At 44.6% G+C, this 19,169-nt stretch overlaps 1 protein-coding gene across 1 annotated transcript in view; it reads right to left on the bottom strand.

Annotated features, from left to right (window-relative positions):
• The window catches only part of LOC146831280 (uncharacterized), a 61,217-nt gene extending 42,392 nt beyond the window's left edge, over positions 1 to 18,825 (bottom strand). The window contains exons 1-2 of the mRNA XM_085604131.1: positions 18,465 to 18,825; positions 15,331 to 15,441 (exon numbers count right to left, since the gene is read on the bottom strand). Of these exons, the coding sequence (XP_085460257.1) occupies positions 15,331 to 15,441; positions 18,465 to 18,676 (323 nt within the window). The 5' untranslated portion in view covers positions 18,677 to 18,825. The remainder of the gene's footprint in view (positions 1 to 15,330; positions 15,442 to 18,464) is intronic.
• Positions 18,826 to 19,169: the final 344 nt, after the last annotated feature.

The following is a 19,169-nucleotide window of genomic DNA, read 5'->3' as shown; positions in this document are numbered from 1 at the left end:
TTTATTGTTATTAGTCTTTTTCCGGCATAATAAAAATATATAGATCACATTTTTATATATGTAGTAAATTCAGAAAAAACAGTTCCAAATAGACAAACAGATCAAATGAATAGAATTAATATGCAGCAAGGAACTAAATAAATCACAATATACCAATATAATGAAAAAAGAGGAAAGAAAGAGACAGGTTCCCAACCAAGAAAGAGGCTGATCAATACAAACACTCATTCGTACTCAAAACACATTCATACAACCTCACATATCCACACTGACATCAAAGTACAGACTAGCTATACATTCGGGCCCCACCGGCCAGGAACTCAGAAAGAACTCTTCTAAATGTTAAAATAGATATATAGTGATGGCATCCAGGGTTTCTGAAAAACATAGTTTTGACCAAGGTTCAATCAAGTAGGAGGGAGGAAGAGGCCCTGTTCAAAGTGCCGACGCGCGTTTCGGTGAAACAACTCCTAATTGGGAGTACCACCTTCTTCAGGACGCAACAGACAGCATGAATGAAAAAGGGACCTTTCATAAAATAAGAAAAAAAATATATATATATATATATACGTGTATATATATATAGAAAAGACATATTATATATATTTTGTCCATATAGAGTGTCACAAAATTAGCCAATTCGGATTAATACTTTCAATTTTTTTTATATATACAAGCACTAGAAGCCAAAATTGGGACTGAGGAGAAAAGGGGATAAACAAAGAAAAATGAAACCTCAACAGCATACTAGGAAAAAATTGCCAAATGACAGTATCACCCTCTCCAAAAGCAACAAGATGTTGAAAGAGCGCTTACCTGTATACAAACAGAAAGGCTGTTCGTGGCATGCGCTTCCAAAATGAAGCTCCACAGAGAGCAAGAAAATGGCTCTAATTGGAATCAAGAGATGGAGGATCTATATGAATACAGATCAACAAAAGAAAAAATATAAAAAATATAAAGAACAACAGAAAAATGTATAAGTCATATAGGGATGGGAACTAACAACCGAAGGCATAAAGAAAAACACATGTCCAATTTAACGCTGCTGAGGAAAAGCCCTACAGCTACATAAAGAATAGAAAATTACCTAAATATCGCGAAGAGTCAAATCATCAGAGTTATTCACAGGGGTTCAGACTTTTTGGGAAAACTGCTTCAGTGGGTTTGACTCTAGCGCGGAAAGGAAGAAATTAAAAAAGCTGTTACAAAGTATCCAAACATAGCCCCATAGTTCGCGGGTTCAACATATGTGGCAGTCAAATACAAAAAATAGCAAAAAATATATATAAGTGGCTCACCTGATATAAAGGCAGAAAGAAGTATACAGCAAAGATGTCAGCTTAAACGATTTAATTCGGATCAGATAAACGATAAAGATCACACACGCTAGGGAAAAGAATAACAAAAAAATAAATTTACCGGCATCCTAAATGGTCATGAAAGATGATCACGGCTTGTTTTCCCTTTTTCGGATCGTGCCGTGTTTATGACACGCCCTGGCCCGGGTTTGGGCGATGCTGGATTGGACTATTTAAAAAGCCTCATTTCTGCCTGGCCTCTTCCGTTTTTGATCATCTTTCATGACCATTTCCGTTAGGATGCCGGTTGACCGTTTTTCGGCGCTGTGTCTACCCTCCAAGGTACGATATTTTCCATACCCTCGTGCAGCCTTTTTATCTATTCTTATGTTGGCGCACATTGCTGTCGTTAAAATATCTGAATATAGCCTTCCTTCCATAGCACGCTTATCGTTATCGTAGGGCATGTAGGAAATCCTTTTTTAGCTATTCTGGCGCTATTTTACATAAAATTTATTTTTTTGTTATTCTTTTCCCTAGCGTGTGTGATCTTTATCTTTTATCTGATCCGAATTAAATCGTTTAAGCTGACATCTTTGCTGTATACTTCTTTCTGCCTTTATATCAGGTGAGCCACTTATATATATTTTTTGCATTTGACTGCCACATATGTTGCACTCAGACCCGAATCCGCGAACTATGGGGCTTTGTTTGGATACTTTGTTACAGCTTTTTCTTTTCTTTCTTTCCGCGCTAGAGTCAAACCCGCTGAAGCGGTTTTCCCAAAAAGTCTGAACCCCTGTGAATAGCTCTGATGATTTGACTCTTCGCGATATTTAGGTAATTTTCTATTCTCTATGTAGCTGTAGGGCTTTTCCTCAGCAGCGTTAAATTGGACATGTGTTTTTTCTTTATGCCTTCAGTTGTTAGTTCCCATCCCTATATGACTTATAAATGTTTCCGTTGTTCTTTATATTTTTTATATTTTTTCTTTTGTTGATCTGTATTCATATAGATCCTCCATCCCTTGATTCCAATTAGAGCCATTTTCTTGCTCTCTGTGGAGCTTCATTTTGGAAGTGCATGCCCCGAACAGCCTTTCTGTTTGTATACAGGTAAGCGCTCTTTCAACATCTTGTTGCTTTTGGAGAGGGTGATACTGTCATTTGGCAATTTTTTCCTAGTATGCTGTTGAGGTTTCATTTTTCTTTGTTTATCCCCTTTTCTCCTCAGTCCCAATTTTGGCTTCTAGTGCTTGTATATATAAAAAAATTGATAGTATTAATCCTAATTGGCTAATTTTGTGACACTCTGTATGGACAAAACATATATAATATGTATTTTCTATATATTTATATATACACGTATATACATATCTATTTTTTCTTATTTTATGACAGGTCCCTTTTTCATTCATGCTGTCTGTTGCGTCCTGAAGAAGGTGGTACTCCCAATTAGGAGTTGTTTCACCGAAACGCGCGTCGGCGCTTTGAACAGGGCCCCTTCCTCCCTCCTACTTGATTGAACCTTGGTCAAAACTATGTTTTTCAGAAACCCTGGATGCCATCACTATATATCTATTTGAACATTTACAAGAGTTCTTTCTGAGTTCCTGGCCGATCCGCGCCTCTTGGGCGAAGCCCAAATAGGACGTGCCATATATTTGCCCCCTCCAACGCTTACGTAGGCTTTTAATGGAGTACCCCCATATATGTGCCTCCTGGAGGCCGGCTACTGCAACACCATACCCTTTTAAGAAGGCATGTATTCTGCGGCGCTTAGCAATGTTACCCAACCCGCGGAACTTCAGTGTTTGTACTGTCATGGTAGAGCGATGTGAAAGGTACATGCCTGACCCCTCCTGTCTCGGGCTCTTGGCCCTACATAACCAACACTGGTGCAATACGGTGCATCCCTTGGTGACCCTGAAAAATCCCCAACAACAAACCAAACATATACAAAACAAAACCTGCATGTCACGTCCCCCCACCCCCCCGGGCAGTCATGTGAATGAACATACATATTGCTATATAAGCCGTCCCACAAACCGCCCAACACCTCCCCCTCCCCCTCCCCCTTACCCATTACAACTAGAAATTGCTGTACAAGAGAGTCGGCTACCCCGGGGCGCGAGATCGCTCTCAAGCCTCCCTGGTGAACTGAGTCTCTATAGGGGGCGCTACATTACTGCCGGCAGCCCAAAGCGGGCCACTTTTCCACCAAATAATCATAACGTCAATCGCAACAGTGATCAAACCCGAGGCATGGAGCCCATTCCGAGGAAGGTGACTGGAAATTCACACTGACATCCTACACCCACAACCCCAAAACATTCCACTTTTATTCGCAATTGTAGCCCCAATCAACATCCCCCCCACCCACCGATTTCCCTCATAGGTTACCCCTTAGTGTTGGTTCCCACCATTTAAACTTAACAATACGAAAGATACTTTACAGCTTTTTGGCATTAGTCCTTTGCACTGCCGGAGCCTCCTGTGTCAGGGATGAGTTCTGGTGTACCCTTCGCAGAATCCAAAACAAGCTCTGTGTCCGAAACCTGTAAGGTGCCATCGCACTGCACCATGATCCGACCCAAACTCATTGTGCGCCGCTCAGATGTGTGTCTCGGAGGTTGCCATTTATTCCGTACAGGCGATCTGGTGGCGAGTGAGTCCGCCGTACTAGACGCGGAGACCAGTCTTCGACCTTCCGGAGCTTTAGTGTCCAGCCAGTCTCTCGCCTCCTCCGCAGAAAAAAAGAACAAGACCCGGCCCTCACTCACCACCCTGAGTTTTGCTGGGAACATGAGACTGTATATCATATTTAAGTCTTGGAGACGACGCTTGACGGATATAAAGGTCTTCCTCTGTTCTTGGACTCTCTGCGTGTAGTCGGGGTATATCGAAATGGAATGTCCCTCAAAGACGAAACGTCAACCGCTATGGGAGAGCTGGAGCAGGAGGTATCTATCTCTAAAATTGAACTATTTAGCGATTATGGTCCGAGGAGGGGCCCCAGGTCGGGGGGGGGGGGGGCACCAACGCTCTATGCGCCCTCTCCACACTAAAGAATTTTGACAACTGTTTGGGTGCCATTTCGGTGGTAATCCAGTTCTCCAAGAAGAGATCCATGGCTTCCCCCTCCGCCCTTTCTGGAAAACCTACGAACCGAAGGTTCTCTCTTCTCGACCGCCCTTCAGAATCTTCAGCCCGATCCTCGAGCTTAAGTACCTTCCGCTGCAGGTCCACCACCGTGGCGCTAAGACTCTTAACCTCACTCTTCAGAGTCTCTGAATCCTTTTCAGTGATCGACACCCGATCCGAGACCTTACGTAGGTCGCATCTCAACAAGTTGACATCAATAGCCACAGCGTCTATTTTCCTGATCATATCATCTCTAGTCGCCTGCACAGCTCGGATCACATCCATGAGGGTCGGAGTATCTTCTCCCACCACTTCAGCTGCCTCTTTCTCCGATGCATTGCCATTACCTCGATCATCCGGGCTGTGTGTGACCGGCTGGGCATAATTCAGGATTTAATTTGCTAGTGATTTTGGCGGGTTACCTTTGCCCATAGTTCTTGGCTAACAACCCTTACACCATATTTATGAGGCCATGCAATGACTGAATATGACCCACTTGTTGCGGGCCATGCAATGCCACAGAGCGTGGCTTTGTGTTGCCTCATAGATATGATTGAGAGGCTTGTGCCACTGGAGCATCAAAAAAAGTACGCTCCGGTTCCGCAAGCCTCTCATAAATAAGCCCTCTGGTGTATAGTTCACACACATTTTAGGTAATCCCAGGTGTACCCTGATGCCTGTCAATTAGCATGCCGATGAGCTGATTCTGCTTATCACTGGTGCTGCAAAAGACACAGAGGATAGACAGAATGTATAGCAAATCAAACATTCACCCCAGTGAATAGATCTGGGATCAATCCATTGTTCTTTTGCTCACCATGCCACCCCAGGTTAGACCCAGCCATATGCAAATCAGTCTTCACCCTGTGCCTCATGGGAACCGTCCAGCCCGAACTGCCAGGCCAGGTCCTCCCGGGACCGGAAACAAGCATCCTGGGACGAGTTTCGGGGCATCACCCCTCATCAGCCAGACTAGCTTGAATCCAGTGACACAGTGAGACCAGGGCCCACATATAGGCATACCCGGTGCACTTATGGCTAGAAAGCAAAAGACACACAGATGATGTGAATGGAATGCAGAGCAAATCAAACATTCACCCCCAGTCAATAGATCTGGGCTAAATCCATCGATCTTTTGCTCACCATGCCACCCCAGTTTAGCCTCAGCCATATGCAAATCAGTCTTGACCCTGTGTCTCATGGGAACAGTCCAGCCTGAACTGCCAAGCCAGGTCCTCCCTGGACTGAAAACAAGCATCCTGGGTCCGGTGTCACTGGTGCTGAGCAGGAAACCTGCAGTAGCGTAACAAAACCTTTTTGGGGGGGGGGCCTGCAAGAAATGGAGAGGAGACACCCTCAATTATGCCCATACCTTCTCAGTCGCCAACCACTCTGTAGAAGTACTTCACCTTTGCGGCCTGCATCCACATGACATAAGCAGTAGTTTCTTTGATACATTTAGCAGCAAATAGAAACAAGCATTGGCAAAGCCAATCACTCTTGCTTATGCAAGAGCTATGGCTTTGCCAATGTGTTTAGCCATGTTTACACCAGCGTGGCTGTTGTTCAGCATGACTAAAAGTTAGTGCCATAGAGGATAATGGAATGGAGTGGATGAAGTGAAGTGTCATGGAGTTGCACAAAGTGTTGTAGTGTGGCGTAGAGTGTCATGGAGTGGTGTAGAGTGGAGTGGCGTAGAGTGGTGTATGGTGGAATGGCATAGTGTCATGGAGGGAGTAGAGTGTAATAGAGTAGAGTGAAAGGGCATAGAGTAGAGGGGTGTAGAATGGAGTACAGTGCCGTACAGTGAAGTTGTGTAGAATATTGTAGCTTGTCATAGAGTGGAGTTGAGTGGTGTGGAGTGGCGTAGAGTGGTGTTGAGTGGAATGGCTTAGACTGCCATGGAGGGAGTAGAGCAAAGTGGAGCAGAATTGAAGGGCCAAGTGTATAGGGGTATAGAGGGGAGTAGAGTGTCATAGAGTCGAGTGTTGTAGAGTGGAGTAGTGTGTCGGAGAAGTGAGTGACAAAGTGTGTCATAGAGTGGAGTGGCATAGAGTGGAGTGGTGTAAAGTGGAGTGAAGTGGTGTGGAGTGGTATAGAGGGAGTTGGTTACAGTGAAATAGAGTTCCATGGCATGGAGTGTTGTAGATTATCATAGAGTGTCAGAATGGAGTGGCATAGAGTGGCATGGAACAGAGTAGAGTAGAGTGGAGTGTTGTGGAGGGGTGTAGAGTGTCGTGGAGTGTTGTAGAGTGGCATAGAGTGAAGTAGAGTGTCATGGAATGGGCATAGAATGTCTTAGGGTGGAGTGTTGTATAGTGGCGTAGAGGGTCATAGAGTAGAATGGAGTGGCATAGAGTGTTGTGGAGCCAGTGGAGGGACATAGAGTGAATGGGCACAGAGTGGAGTGGAATGTCGTGAAGTGGCCTAGAGCGTCATAGAGTGGAGTGGTGTAGAGTGGAGTACAGTGTCGTAGAGTAGAGTGGAGTGGAATAGAGTGGAGTAAAGTGGCATGGAGTGGTGTAAGGGAATTGAGTAGAGTGGCGTAGAGTGGAGTGTCATAGAGTTAAGTGCCGTGGAGCGGAGCAGAGTGTTGTAGAGTGGAGTGGAATACAGTGTTGTAGAGTGGAGTGGCATAGAGTGGAGTGGCATATAGTGGTGTGGTTGCGTCGAGTGGAGTAGTGTGTCAGAGTAGAGTGCAGTAAAGTTTCATGGAGTGTCATAAAGGGAGTTGCTTAGAGTGTTGTAGAGTGTCGTAGAGTGGCATACAGAGTTGTAGGGTGGAGTGGAATAGAGTGGAGCAGAGTCTCATAGAAAGGAGGGGCTGCAGAGTTTACAGAGTGGAGTGGCATTGAATGTTGAAGAGTGGAGTGGAGTAGAGTGGCGTGGCATAGCACAGAATGGAGTAAAGTGTCATAGAGTGGAGTAGCATAAAGTGAAGGTGCAGCGAGCAGTGTGGCATAGAGTGGAGGGGCGTAGATAAGAGGTGTGTAGAGTAGGGCGGTGTTTCATAGTGTGCCATAGAGTAGAATTGCATAGAGTGGACTGGAGTGGAGTGGCCTGTCATAGAGTAGAGTGGAGTGGCATAGAGTGGAGTAGCATTATCAGCTGTCCGCAGACCTCGGGTAGCAATGGAGAGTGTGAGCAGGTCTTGTGGTCACTTTCCTAAAGTTACTGAAGAACAAATGTGTAAAATACCAAGTGAGTCGATGGAGAGGTATGCATATCTCGAAGTTTGGAGGTGTGAATGTTGTTTTGCACTTTTATTTTGCACTGTCTTGTAGTGCTACCGGTGATTCTACAGTACGTTTTGTAGACACTGGTTGAGTTAGTGTCTCTAAAATGCTGGTACGGCTGGAGTAGACTACGTTATATGCGGGATGGGTCTACTAGACTTGACTGACTCTGCTCCAACCCTACCAGCAATTCAGAGATACCAGTACATTGAGAAAAACCTCTGGATTTCCATAAAGATCAGTCCACCTGCAGCTAAACTCTGTACTAAAGGCAGCCATATTTTGGGTAGTGTGCCCCTCGTTCCTCTGAGCACTAGTGCACCCAATGCACCTCTGTGGTTGCAGGTCTCTCAGATCCTATCTGCACTCTTCATTTCCTTCCTTCGTTTTACTGTCTCTACTCCTTCAAAAACTTCCACTGTCTCTCCTTCCCATCATACCTCTAACTCATCCTTTTGTTATTTCTGCCTTTTTTACCTTCCTAACTCACCTTCAAAGCTTTGCTCCATTTCTTTCCATTTTTCCTCTCCATTTCTGCCTAAACTTGTTCAAATCTCCCCTCTCCCTTTCTCCATATCTTATTTCTACCTCTCACATCCCATCCTCTTCCTTCCTTAATTTGTCCTTCATATTTTTTTCTTTTCTTTGTAGGCCCTACATATCATAACAATGAAGAAGAGAAAGAAAATCAGAAAGGAGCAGGAAAGCAAGGAGTGAAAGAAGAGATAGGGGACAGACACCTGAAGTTACATTGCTTAAAAAATATGCGATGCAAAACCTGTAACAGAATTGCTAATGTGTTCTTGCAAAAAATTAATAGAACATGTTGAGATATTTCTTTCTTTTCCTCTCCAGTCCCTTCTCATTTTTCAAATCTCTAATTTCAATATATTTTCTTTTCTTTTTCTGACCTTTCCCATCTCATGTTTGTATTCTTCTCTTTGCCCTTCCTATTTATGGATTTCTCTCAGTGCAATAACATTTCTACTCTCCATTGCACTTTCTGTTCCCTATCGCTTCCCCACCTTTCACTTTCCATCTCTATCCTTTCCATTAATTCTGGTCATTCAGTTTTCTACATTCTTCTCCCATCCTTTCTGTCATTCATATCTTCTACTTTTTCTCTCTAATCCAGTTTCTATCTTTCCATTATGCCTCATCTCTCTTGCTGTCTCTGCTCTTCCTTTATGCTACCTCATGCACATCGCCTTTGTCTACTTTCCCACCCTCTCCATTCCTTTCCTCCTTTTTATCCCCACCCACTCTTCTCTCTCACCCTTCCAGCTGTCATCGTCTTTATAGCACCTTATAACCTTTTTAGGTCTCGCCTAGCTATTGCGTAGCAATCGCTAGGCGAGACTCTAGTAAGGGGCTCCCAAAAGTGCTCGCAAAAGTGGATTGCATGGCGAGCACGCGCACAATCACGTGCATCGTGCCGCCATGCAATCCACTTTTGGGAAGCGCTTCAGCCCACTGGCGCGTGCACCTACTTCAAAGGGTCCACTGCCCCACCTGGAATGCGCTCCCCCGCCCCTTGCCGCTTCAAACCCGCGTTTAGCGAGATTAAAGTGACACTTCAATCTGGGCGCGAGACTGACGTACAGCAGCGCATGGGGAGCTCGAGCCCACGGGAAGATACACGCTACTTTTTTCTTCCTTTTTTGTTTAGACAGTTATACAGACGCTGGCTTTTCACTGACGAGACCACTCGATTGTGCTTGATTTCAAACATATGTCCATTTTAAAAGTCCCTTCTGGTTCATTTTGGGTAGGGGTGGCCTACAGTTTATTTCAACGAGCCTTTCGAAGTTTTAGAGCTGTTCTCTCATTCGAGTATTTTCACCGGTTCCAGCTCCATTTCATCAAGATCACTTATGGCTTTTCTTCTTCACGCTGTATGTCGGCAGAGCGCTCCTGCGTCTCATCAAGGGCAGAAAGCGCTACCTAAATGCTAAGCTAATACAATACACCGCACTCTCTTCCCACACAGCTGCTGCTCGCTACTCTCGTGGTGACGCGGTTTTCGCTTACTTATTTGTTGTGGAAAATCTAAATTATATAGCTCAATTCGTACTCATAGGGGTGGTTAGTCACTACAACTCCCAAAATTCATTCAGGTGTTAAATGAAGACTTACGTGGAACATGGTATCCCGGGTGTCGTTTTTTTTTGTATTACCTGCAGTTAAAATGTCTCATTCTTTTCTGGTGGCATGTACACGTTCCATTGTCGAGATTGCCACAATGGGTTAGGTTTTTGGCAACTCTCATATCAAGATTGGGGGACTTAACGTGGGTACTTGATGTAGATGCACAGCTGCTCAAGTGGCTGCTTGTCATGTGTACCGCTTTCATCCAGCTATGACTATTTAGTGAACAGCACTTTGCATCCTGGGACTTGTAGTTTATATTTTACAAGCTTGGGCCTTTGCTTTAAGAGGCACAGCATGTAATATGCTGTTGCCTGTCTAAGATGTATAAAATGGCATGCAGCCCCTTTTGCCTTTGTGGACCTTATGCCCTTGCTACCCGGGCAATAAATGCACTCTTGACGTGCCCACACCGTCGCTCTCATGATGAAATAAGTGTATGTTGGAAGGCGGTTAGGAAAGAAACATTCCCACAGCGCCCTCTCATTTTCATCCTATCTCTTCGTTTCCTGTTCTGCTTCTTGCCTTGGGCTATTGGAGATTTTGACAGATCCAATGTGTCTGCTTGGATTGTTTGCTTCTGTTAGACTTTCCTGGTAGCGCACGCTGGGTCCCAGGCCTGTTCCTGTTTTTGAAGCTGCATGCTTTTACTTCTGGTAATATCGTCCCGCGGATTGAGGCGAGAGCGCTTCTCTCGATGGAGGTCGCTCTCCAGGAGCCTTTCTCATGTGACAGGGCACAGTCTGGACATAGTGAGAGGAAAGCAAACATTACATCTATCACTCTCTGCCGGTTCACTGCCAAGGGTGGCTTTCAAACGTCTGCCACACACACAACCACACACACAACCACACAAACAACCACACACACACTGCCGCAACCACACACACACAAACACACACAACCACACACACAACCACACACACACAACCACACACACAACCACACACACACAATCACACACACACCACACATGCAACCACACACACAACCACACACAACCACACACCCACACACAACCACACACCCACACACCCACACACAACCACACATGCACAACCACACACACAACCCCACACACAACCACACACACAACCACACACAACCACACACACACAACCACACACACAACCACACACAACCACACACACAACCACACACACACAACCACACACACACAACCACCCACACAACCAACCACAAAACCACACACACAACCACACACACCACACACAACCACCCACACAACCACACACACCAGCAGCCACACACACATACACAACCACACATACAACTAAACACACAACCACACACACACAACCACACACACAACCACACATCCTCACCACACATCCACACACATACAAACAACCACACCCACAACCACACACACACAACCACACACACACAACCACAACCACACACACAACCACACACACAACCACACACACAACCACACACACACAACCACACACACAACCACACACACAACCACACACACAACCACACACACACACAACCACACACACAACTACCCAAACACAACTACCCACACACAACCCCACACACACAACCACACACACATAACCACACACACAACCACACACAGAACCACACACACACAACCACCCACACAACCACACACACACATCCACACAACCACACACACATACCTACACACACATAACCACACACAACCACACACACACCCACAACCGCACCCACAACCACACACATACACAACCCCACACACAACCACACACACACACAAACACACAACCACACACACACACAACCACACCAGGCATTGGCATAGCCAATAGAGCTCGCCTTTGGGACCTTACAAGTGTTTAGCCACACAACAGTTGATGTGGTTGCACCAAGGATATTGTGCTGCATAACTAAATACTTAGAAGGTCCCAAAAGCGAGACCTATTGGCTATGCCAATGCTTGTTCCTTCTGCATATAGCTCCTTTATACGTTGTTGCTGTTTTCCTTGTCTTTACCACCACTGCTTCCTTTTTCCCTCGTCTATCATTAGGTCTCACCTAGCTATTGCATAGCAATCGCTATGCGAGACTCTAGTGAGGGGCTCCCAAAAGTGCATTGCATGGCGAGCACGCGCACAATCCCGTGCATCGTGCCGCCATGCAATCCGTTTGGCATCGTACTTCAAAGGGTCCGCTCCCCCGCCTGGAATGCGCTCCCCCGCCCCTGCCAAGCACGCACACAAATTTGCTTTCTCTTTACAGCAGTCTATTGCTAATAGTCACTCCCTGCCCGGGTTGCTGCGGGTCACAGCTCGGCGTGCAGTTGTCTGCTCTGTTGCTCTTGGCATCACCGCTCATGTCCTTCCCCTGCACCTTTTCCTAGATGATCATGCTCTTGCTATTTTGTGATGCTTCAGAATCTCGCAGTGTACCAAGCATTCACCATAGTATGTGCAGCCGCTCCCTTATTTATCTGCCTGCCACTTCATTCCAGCCTGCCTTTACTCCAGTGCTTAAAATGGAAATTAAGACGTGCAGGTACTCTCGATTTAAAATACCTGTGATTTAAAATACCTGTTTGCTCCAGAGAAGGGCTGGTACTTTCCCGTCAAATGTATTGCAGCAGTGCTGAGAAATGCAGGACCTGCACTTCTTTCAAATTAAAGAAGTGCGGGTACTGAGTACCGGACAGTGCCTGCTCATTTAAATCACTGCTTTACTTCCTTGCTGTCCTTTACCCATTCTGTTCCCTCCATCCAACTTGAATTCTCTCCCTCTCATCCGGCCATTTGACTCTACTCTGACCCTAGCTCGTATTCTGCCACCTCACCCGTCTGTCTCTTTGTCTTCTCTGGCCCTTTTCTCCCTTTCTCGCTCTTCCCTCTCCTCTGTCTTTTCTCTCCCCTCTCTGTCTTTACTCCTCCCTCTCTGTCTTTGCCCCGCAGTCTCTCCCTTTCCACTGCATTATCCCCTTCCTCCATTCTAACCTCAACTCGTATACTGCCAGCTGTCCCTATTTTCTACGTTGTTGTTGCAGTCTCTCCAATCTTTCTCCTGTCTGTCTCCCTTCTCTTCCTCCTGCCTTTCTCCCCCCATTCTTTCCAATCTGACCCCTCCACCCAGCCTTTCTTCCCCTTCTCATTCTGCCTTTGCTCTCCATTCTGCCCCAATTCGTATTTCTGCCATCTCTCCTTTTGTCTTCTTTGGCCTCGAGGCCTGATGTCTCCCCAGTTCTCCATTCTGTTTCCACCACTCGCCATGTATTCTGTCTCTCTTTAATTGCTGCCATTTCTTTCTGACCCCAATTCGATTTCTGCCTTAGCTCTCTATTCAGATTTCTTCTCCCATTCGGTTACGCTTCCTCTTCTCTTCTGTTTCATTGTTGCCTTCTCCCCTAACTCTGCCCTTTTGTTCTCCCGGGTTTTCTATTGAATCTCCTCCACCCAACCTATCTTTTTCTCTTATTCTTCCCCGCTACCTATTCGGATTACTTCTCTCCTTCTTTTCACCCTCCTTATTCTGTTCTCTATCTGCATCTCAATCCATTCTCCCTTCTTTGCCCTCTCTTCACTTTCACCCCGTCCATTTTGTCCTGCCTCTTCATTCTGCCCCAACGCCCCTATTCTGTACACTGTTCTCCTTCAACTACATCCCGGAGCTAGGTGTAACCAAACGCCAACAAAACCTCACACACTATCACACAATGGTTCTTGCAGCTCAAGTGATGGACTTCCAGATCCTTAAGAGTGTCCAAACGGTTAAAGTGCTGAGATGCTATAACAATGGTGGGCAGCGCTATACAAATGCAAATTACATCACATACTATTCTTTTCCTCACTCAACCCTGTGTACCTTCTTAGCTCTCTCTAATCCTTCTTTTGTTTCTGCTTCTACAATCTAGTTCCTTTGCTGGCCCGTAACCATCAGCATTTTTAGAATTCTTATATCTGTTTTTTGGGCTTGGTGAGCCTGGCCCTTTTAGGTCCCCGGAGACGTTGCCGTCAAAACGTTTAAACAAGCATTGGCATAGCCAATAGGTCTCGTTTTGGGACCTTATCAGTGTTTAGCCATGCAACAGTTGTTGTTGCACCAAGGATATTGTGCTGCATAACTAAATACTTATAAGGTCCCAAAAGCGAGACCTATTGGCTATGCCAATGCTTGTTTTCCATGCTTTACTTTCTCCTGTCTTTCTATTTTTTTTTTATGTGTTTTTATTCAAGTTTCGAAACCACTGCATACCACTTGGTGCCCTTACATACTCTGCAGTGATTTAAAACTTTTAGCACTTCAGAGTATACAAGGACACCAAGAGGTATTTTGCCATGCTATTTTCTTAGGCAAAATGCATCCTCGCATCCATTTTTGGACTAAGAAAATAATGCCAGATGCCCACTCCACCCCATCATGTAATTCTGTGGAATCTGGTGGAATTGTAATGTATTTTTGCACAATTCTGCAGAATCAAACTCCGCAAATTCAACCTACCTCTACTTACTAGCACATGTCCCAGGCATCCACAGAAGTAGAACCATAGGTTGAGCCTTCTCATACATCGCTCCTAAAGCACACCACGTCCTCCCACTTTACACTAGAGCCTGCTTCTCCCTTCTTGAATTATGCAAGAAGTTAAAGATCTGGATCCTTGTCCTGAGATTAGCCCCACACACCTGGATACCCTAATGAAGGAATGTGTGCTATACAAATGCATATAACATGGATATGTGCCCCAGGGCTACTTTTCCTGCTCTCCCTTGCGCCCCCATCGCCACAGTTGCTGAACATACCAGGAGATGATACAGAAAAACCAAACACTGCACCTTACCACACACTGCCACTACTTACCACCATGTGTCCTACTACTTTGCATTGCAAAGCAGTATCTGGTTAAAATGATTAAATCTGACTTTGTATGTATGTATTGATATCAAAATATACATGTATAGCTATATACATACAAAGTCAGATTTATACATTCTAAACAAACATGAGCTTGTGTGGGGATAGATAGATAGATAGATAGATAGATAGATAGATAGATAGATAGATAGATAGATAGATAGATAGATAGATAGATAGATAGATAGATAGATAGATAGATAGATAGATAGATAGATAGATAGATAGATAGATAGATAGATAGATAGATAGATAGATAGATAGATAGATAGATAGATAGATAGATAGATAGATAGATACTGATATAACTGGTATTTTATTGTCCCTGCGATACAAAATTTACAAAAATCACCTAAAGTCGTATTTTATTCCCCTTATCAGAACATACTTTAAATAGTTAATGCAAGAAGAAATCACTTTGAAGTGTTCTCTAGAGCTTCCTTAATAACCAAAGTGATAATTTAAGTAAACAAACACAGAAAGGCCACAATAAAATGAATACAGGCCCCTTTAAATACAGTTCTACTTAAGAATTATGTTGGGGCTTTTGCAAAATATTAAAAAGTGAACAGCGGGCTGGTATTTTTTCTCTGAGAAAGGTCATTTACTTACCTCTGTCCCAGTTTGTTCTGTGCTCCCTCTTCTCCTCTCAGAGGAGCAGTGCCCTGTGCAGGAAGCTCTCTCTCTGAGGGCCTCACACACTCTTGTAAGGTGCTTACCATGCTGGGATTGGAGAGAAACAAATAAATTGTTACTTTGTTTCTCTTCACTTCTGGGTCAGCATGAGTCAGCTCTGAGTATGCTGCACACTGCAGCTGCGTTAAGGAGACACACAGCACCGCACAGACAAGCTGAGGGTGGAGCTTCATATACAGAAGACTGCGCCCCTACCCCCGCACCGCAGGAGCTGCAGGGGTACCCATTACGCCACTGGAAAGATATTCAAGTATGATGCCATTTGCACCGTTCAGGTGTGGCAGCAGAGCCTATTTAACAATGTCCTAAAAATATGTATCTACAACCAATGTATTTCACTACACAAATGTAAAACCCCTTTTGTTGCGTTTTTTTTTTAACCAAGGAAAGACAGGTATCAACGTATGTGGGCATGTGTGGCACTTAAGATACAGTGCTGCCTGGAGGAAGGAGTCCGAAGCACGTATTCTAAGCTCCTGCTCCAAAGCTTGGCTTTTTACTGTCTGCTTTAAACTTGTAGAAGAGGGGAGGAAGCGTCATTCACAGAATTATATTGTGTGTTGCCACCTGGAATATCACAAATTTGGGAAATTATTACTTCTAAAATATTTTGAAAACTTGCAAGCTGCGATTAGGGTCGCACCTTCACTCTGTCATTCTAGGTGCCATTTGTAGTCCTGGCATGTCAAACAAATAAAATGGTTATCAGGTGTGTTAGTTTAATTAGATCATTGGATATTATGAATAAAGCCACAAAGAGGAGAGTAGGTTGGCACCTGACATGGGACAACTTCTGTAATCTGCGGTAATCTTACATTAGGTGTGAGAAGTCCATCTATTCAATTTACTCCCTTTAAGTCTGGTACTTTTAGATTTACAATTCACAGTGTAAACTTTGATGGTCGAGTACAGAGATGAAACAATAAAACAAGAATGGCACTTCCTGCATTTCACTATTTTTCTTTTTATTCTGCTTGCAATAAAATTCACTCATAGTGTCTGTCACTCATAAAGCATTAAAATGTCACACATAAGAGTACTACAAACAAGGAAATGTCACACATATGTGCAGTGGCGGCTCCTCCGCTAAGGCGAAGGAGAGTTGTCCCACTTCTTTTTTGCAGTGAAAGATAGAGGAAACAAAATGATAATAACTTGTTATTATCATTTTATTTTCTCCTACTTCTGCCCACAGCTTTTCGTGAGGGGCCAGGGGAAGAGTGGTAGCACCCTCCTAAAGGGCTCAATGACTGCTCGGACGGCCCTCTCGGGCCCCACAAAACAGTCTTGCGCACTTGGCATGTTGTCCATGCAGGCTGCATTACAGCCTACGTTGAGAACATGCCCAGGCCTTCAGTCAGTGTCTGAGCGCCGAAAAACGGCGCTCAGACCAATCATAATGCTGCTAAGGCAGCGTTGTGATTGGCTGACTGGGAGCCTGTGTGTGCTTCCAGTGGCTGAGCGAGGGAGGACTACAGAGGAGAGACAGGTGAGGAAGCAGCAAAAAGGAAAGTTTTCAATTTTTAATTAAAAATGTTCATAGCCACTTCCCCTGCGTCCTCCTCCTCCTGCGTACTCCCCCCTATCTCACGCGTCCACTGGCCTGTGCTTTTAAGTCTAGGCAGGTCAAAATATTGGGAAAAGCAGTGAAATCCGGTATTTTTCCGGCATGAAGTAAAAACCTAAAACTGCAAACACATAAAAAACAGTTAAAACTATTTGACAGCTGTTTAAATCTTTCAAATTATTATTAGAGCAAACAGTCAGACAGACATTATTAATGGAATTATTTTTCACCTACCAGCTCTCTTGACTGTTGTAGAACAGCAAAATGTAATCAAGTGACCGTTATTTTATTTTTTCCAAGGTGGCAAGTAGTCCTTTTACACCCATGGGGCATATCAGCAACAACCGGCGATAATTATCGCTAAGCGCACTTAGCGCTAGGATAATTATCGCCGGCTAGCGTGGATTTTTATCGCTGCGATAGCGTGCTATTAGCAACGCTTATCTCAAAAGCGATAAAAATCCTTGCGCTAACTGCCTAACGTGAGATTATCGCTGGAAACCCAGCGATAATCTCACGCAATGTGGCGTTAGCTTGTTGATAGGGCCCCACAAACTTAGCCATGATATCCACCTTCCATAGGATATCATGGCTAAATCAGTCCTGAAGCAGGCATAAGGAAAGTAGCGATAACAGGGGTTATCGCTACTTTTCTTGCCGCTATGCTTCATAGCGCGGGGCTTGATGATAGGAGAAATGTCGCTTAGTGACATTTCTCCTGTCATGTCAGGTCAGGAATGCCCACTTTGCATCTCATTAGAGATGCAAAGCTGGGCGTTAGGAATTAGTGCGCTAATGCAAGGTTTCACGCGTTAGCGTGACTTTACTAATGAGGCGATAAAATTATCGCCGGTTTTCGGCCGCAAAAGTGGCGATAATTCTATCGCCTCGCTGATATGCCCCCATGTAGTTCAGCAATTTTGCAAGTTGGACATGATTGCTGGGGCCATTGTGGTACATGCAAGTGCGATAAGCATTCTTAACACATCATTGAAACAACAAACCGTTTATTTGATACATTAATTTAGGAAGCAGATTATCGAGCCGACTCATCAATAGTCAGTGGACTAATTCAGTAGACTTGTTTTGGAATGTATTTTTTTTATTATTTGTTAATATTATCGCTGAATTCTGAAAGAAAACGATATCTAATTTGAATAAAAAAACTTTAGCTTTTACTGGAAATCATGTCTTAGAGAAGACAGTGGCACTTGGTGCCAAGTACACAGGTGCAGCCTCCCTCCCAATTCCCCCTGCACATTTTATGTTTTGATGGCTTCTTAGCTCTGCCGGGTATTTTTGCCTGCACCTGCGTACTTGTCACAAGATCCCCGAGCATTTTCAAAACGAAGCCATTTTCAGTAGGGGCTCGAGTTCTTCTTATCCGGCTTTGGCACAAATGCTTGTCTGGTGTTCAGGGGGATAGTATTTGTTATGCAATGAATTTTTAAGCAGCGTTGGCATCTAGTTTCGAGTCACTTACTTCGGCGCTTTATCTTGGGTGTAAATTATTAAACTCTGAGGCTCTCTTCGCTCGTATGTCGGTACCTTTCTCAAACAGAGGATTGGAGGTACAGGTTGAAGCAGTTTCTTCCCGTCTCTCCCTGTATCCTTCAGCTTGCTCTCCAAAGGGACTGCCCTTTCGAGGCAGCGAGGAAGAATAACCGTTGGCTGCTCCCCCATCCCCCACGCCATTCCGAGCTACGGATCTCTGACTTTTTCTCCAGTGACATTCGCACGGCTCTTGTGCATTTTTTTTTTTACATCTTGTTGTGTTTAGCTGTTGTTGTTGGTGTTGTTTTGCAACCAAAGCTGTCATTTATCGCGAGAACAAGGGCAGCCATGTGTTGAGTTTTCTGGAATCATTTTGGACCGGGTCCCAGTGTTAATGAAGGCCTTTCCAATGCGCTAAAAAACTGGCGCCAAAATCAGTTACAACGACAACAATGGGGGAGTGTCATGGAGACAGCAGTGCGCTCGTGAGTGCGTGCCAGCGCGTGCGTGACCTTGCGCTCGTGGTGGAGTCTGGGAAAGGAAGATGCCTGCACAGTTGTGGTTGGACAATGATTAAAAAAAATGCTCATCTCACACATACCACGAGAATAAACGAGAATAAACGTTACCTTCGCACCTTTGACCAAAAGTGAAACAAAATTCAAATATTTTACGGTATTTGTTTGCAGATGCT

The sequence above is a fragment of the Triturus cristatus genome, chromosome 5_1 (assembly GCF_964204655.1).
Source record: "Triturus cristatus chromosome 5_1, aTriCri1.1, whole genome shotgun sequence".
In the NCBI taxonomy this organism is placed as follows: domain Eukaryota; kingdom Metazoa; phylum Chordata; class Amphibia; order Caudata; family Salamandridae; genus Triturus; species Triturus cristatus.
The sequence above is the reverse complement of the archived record's forward strand: the minus strand, read 5'-3'. Positions and strand labels throughout refer to the sequence as shown.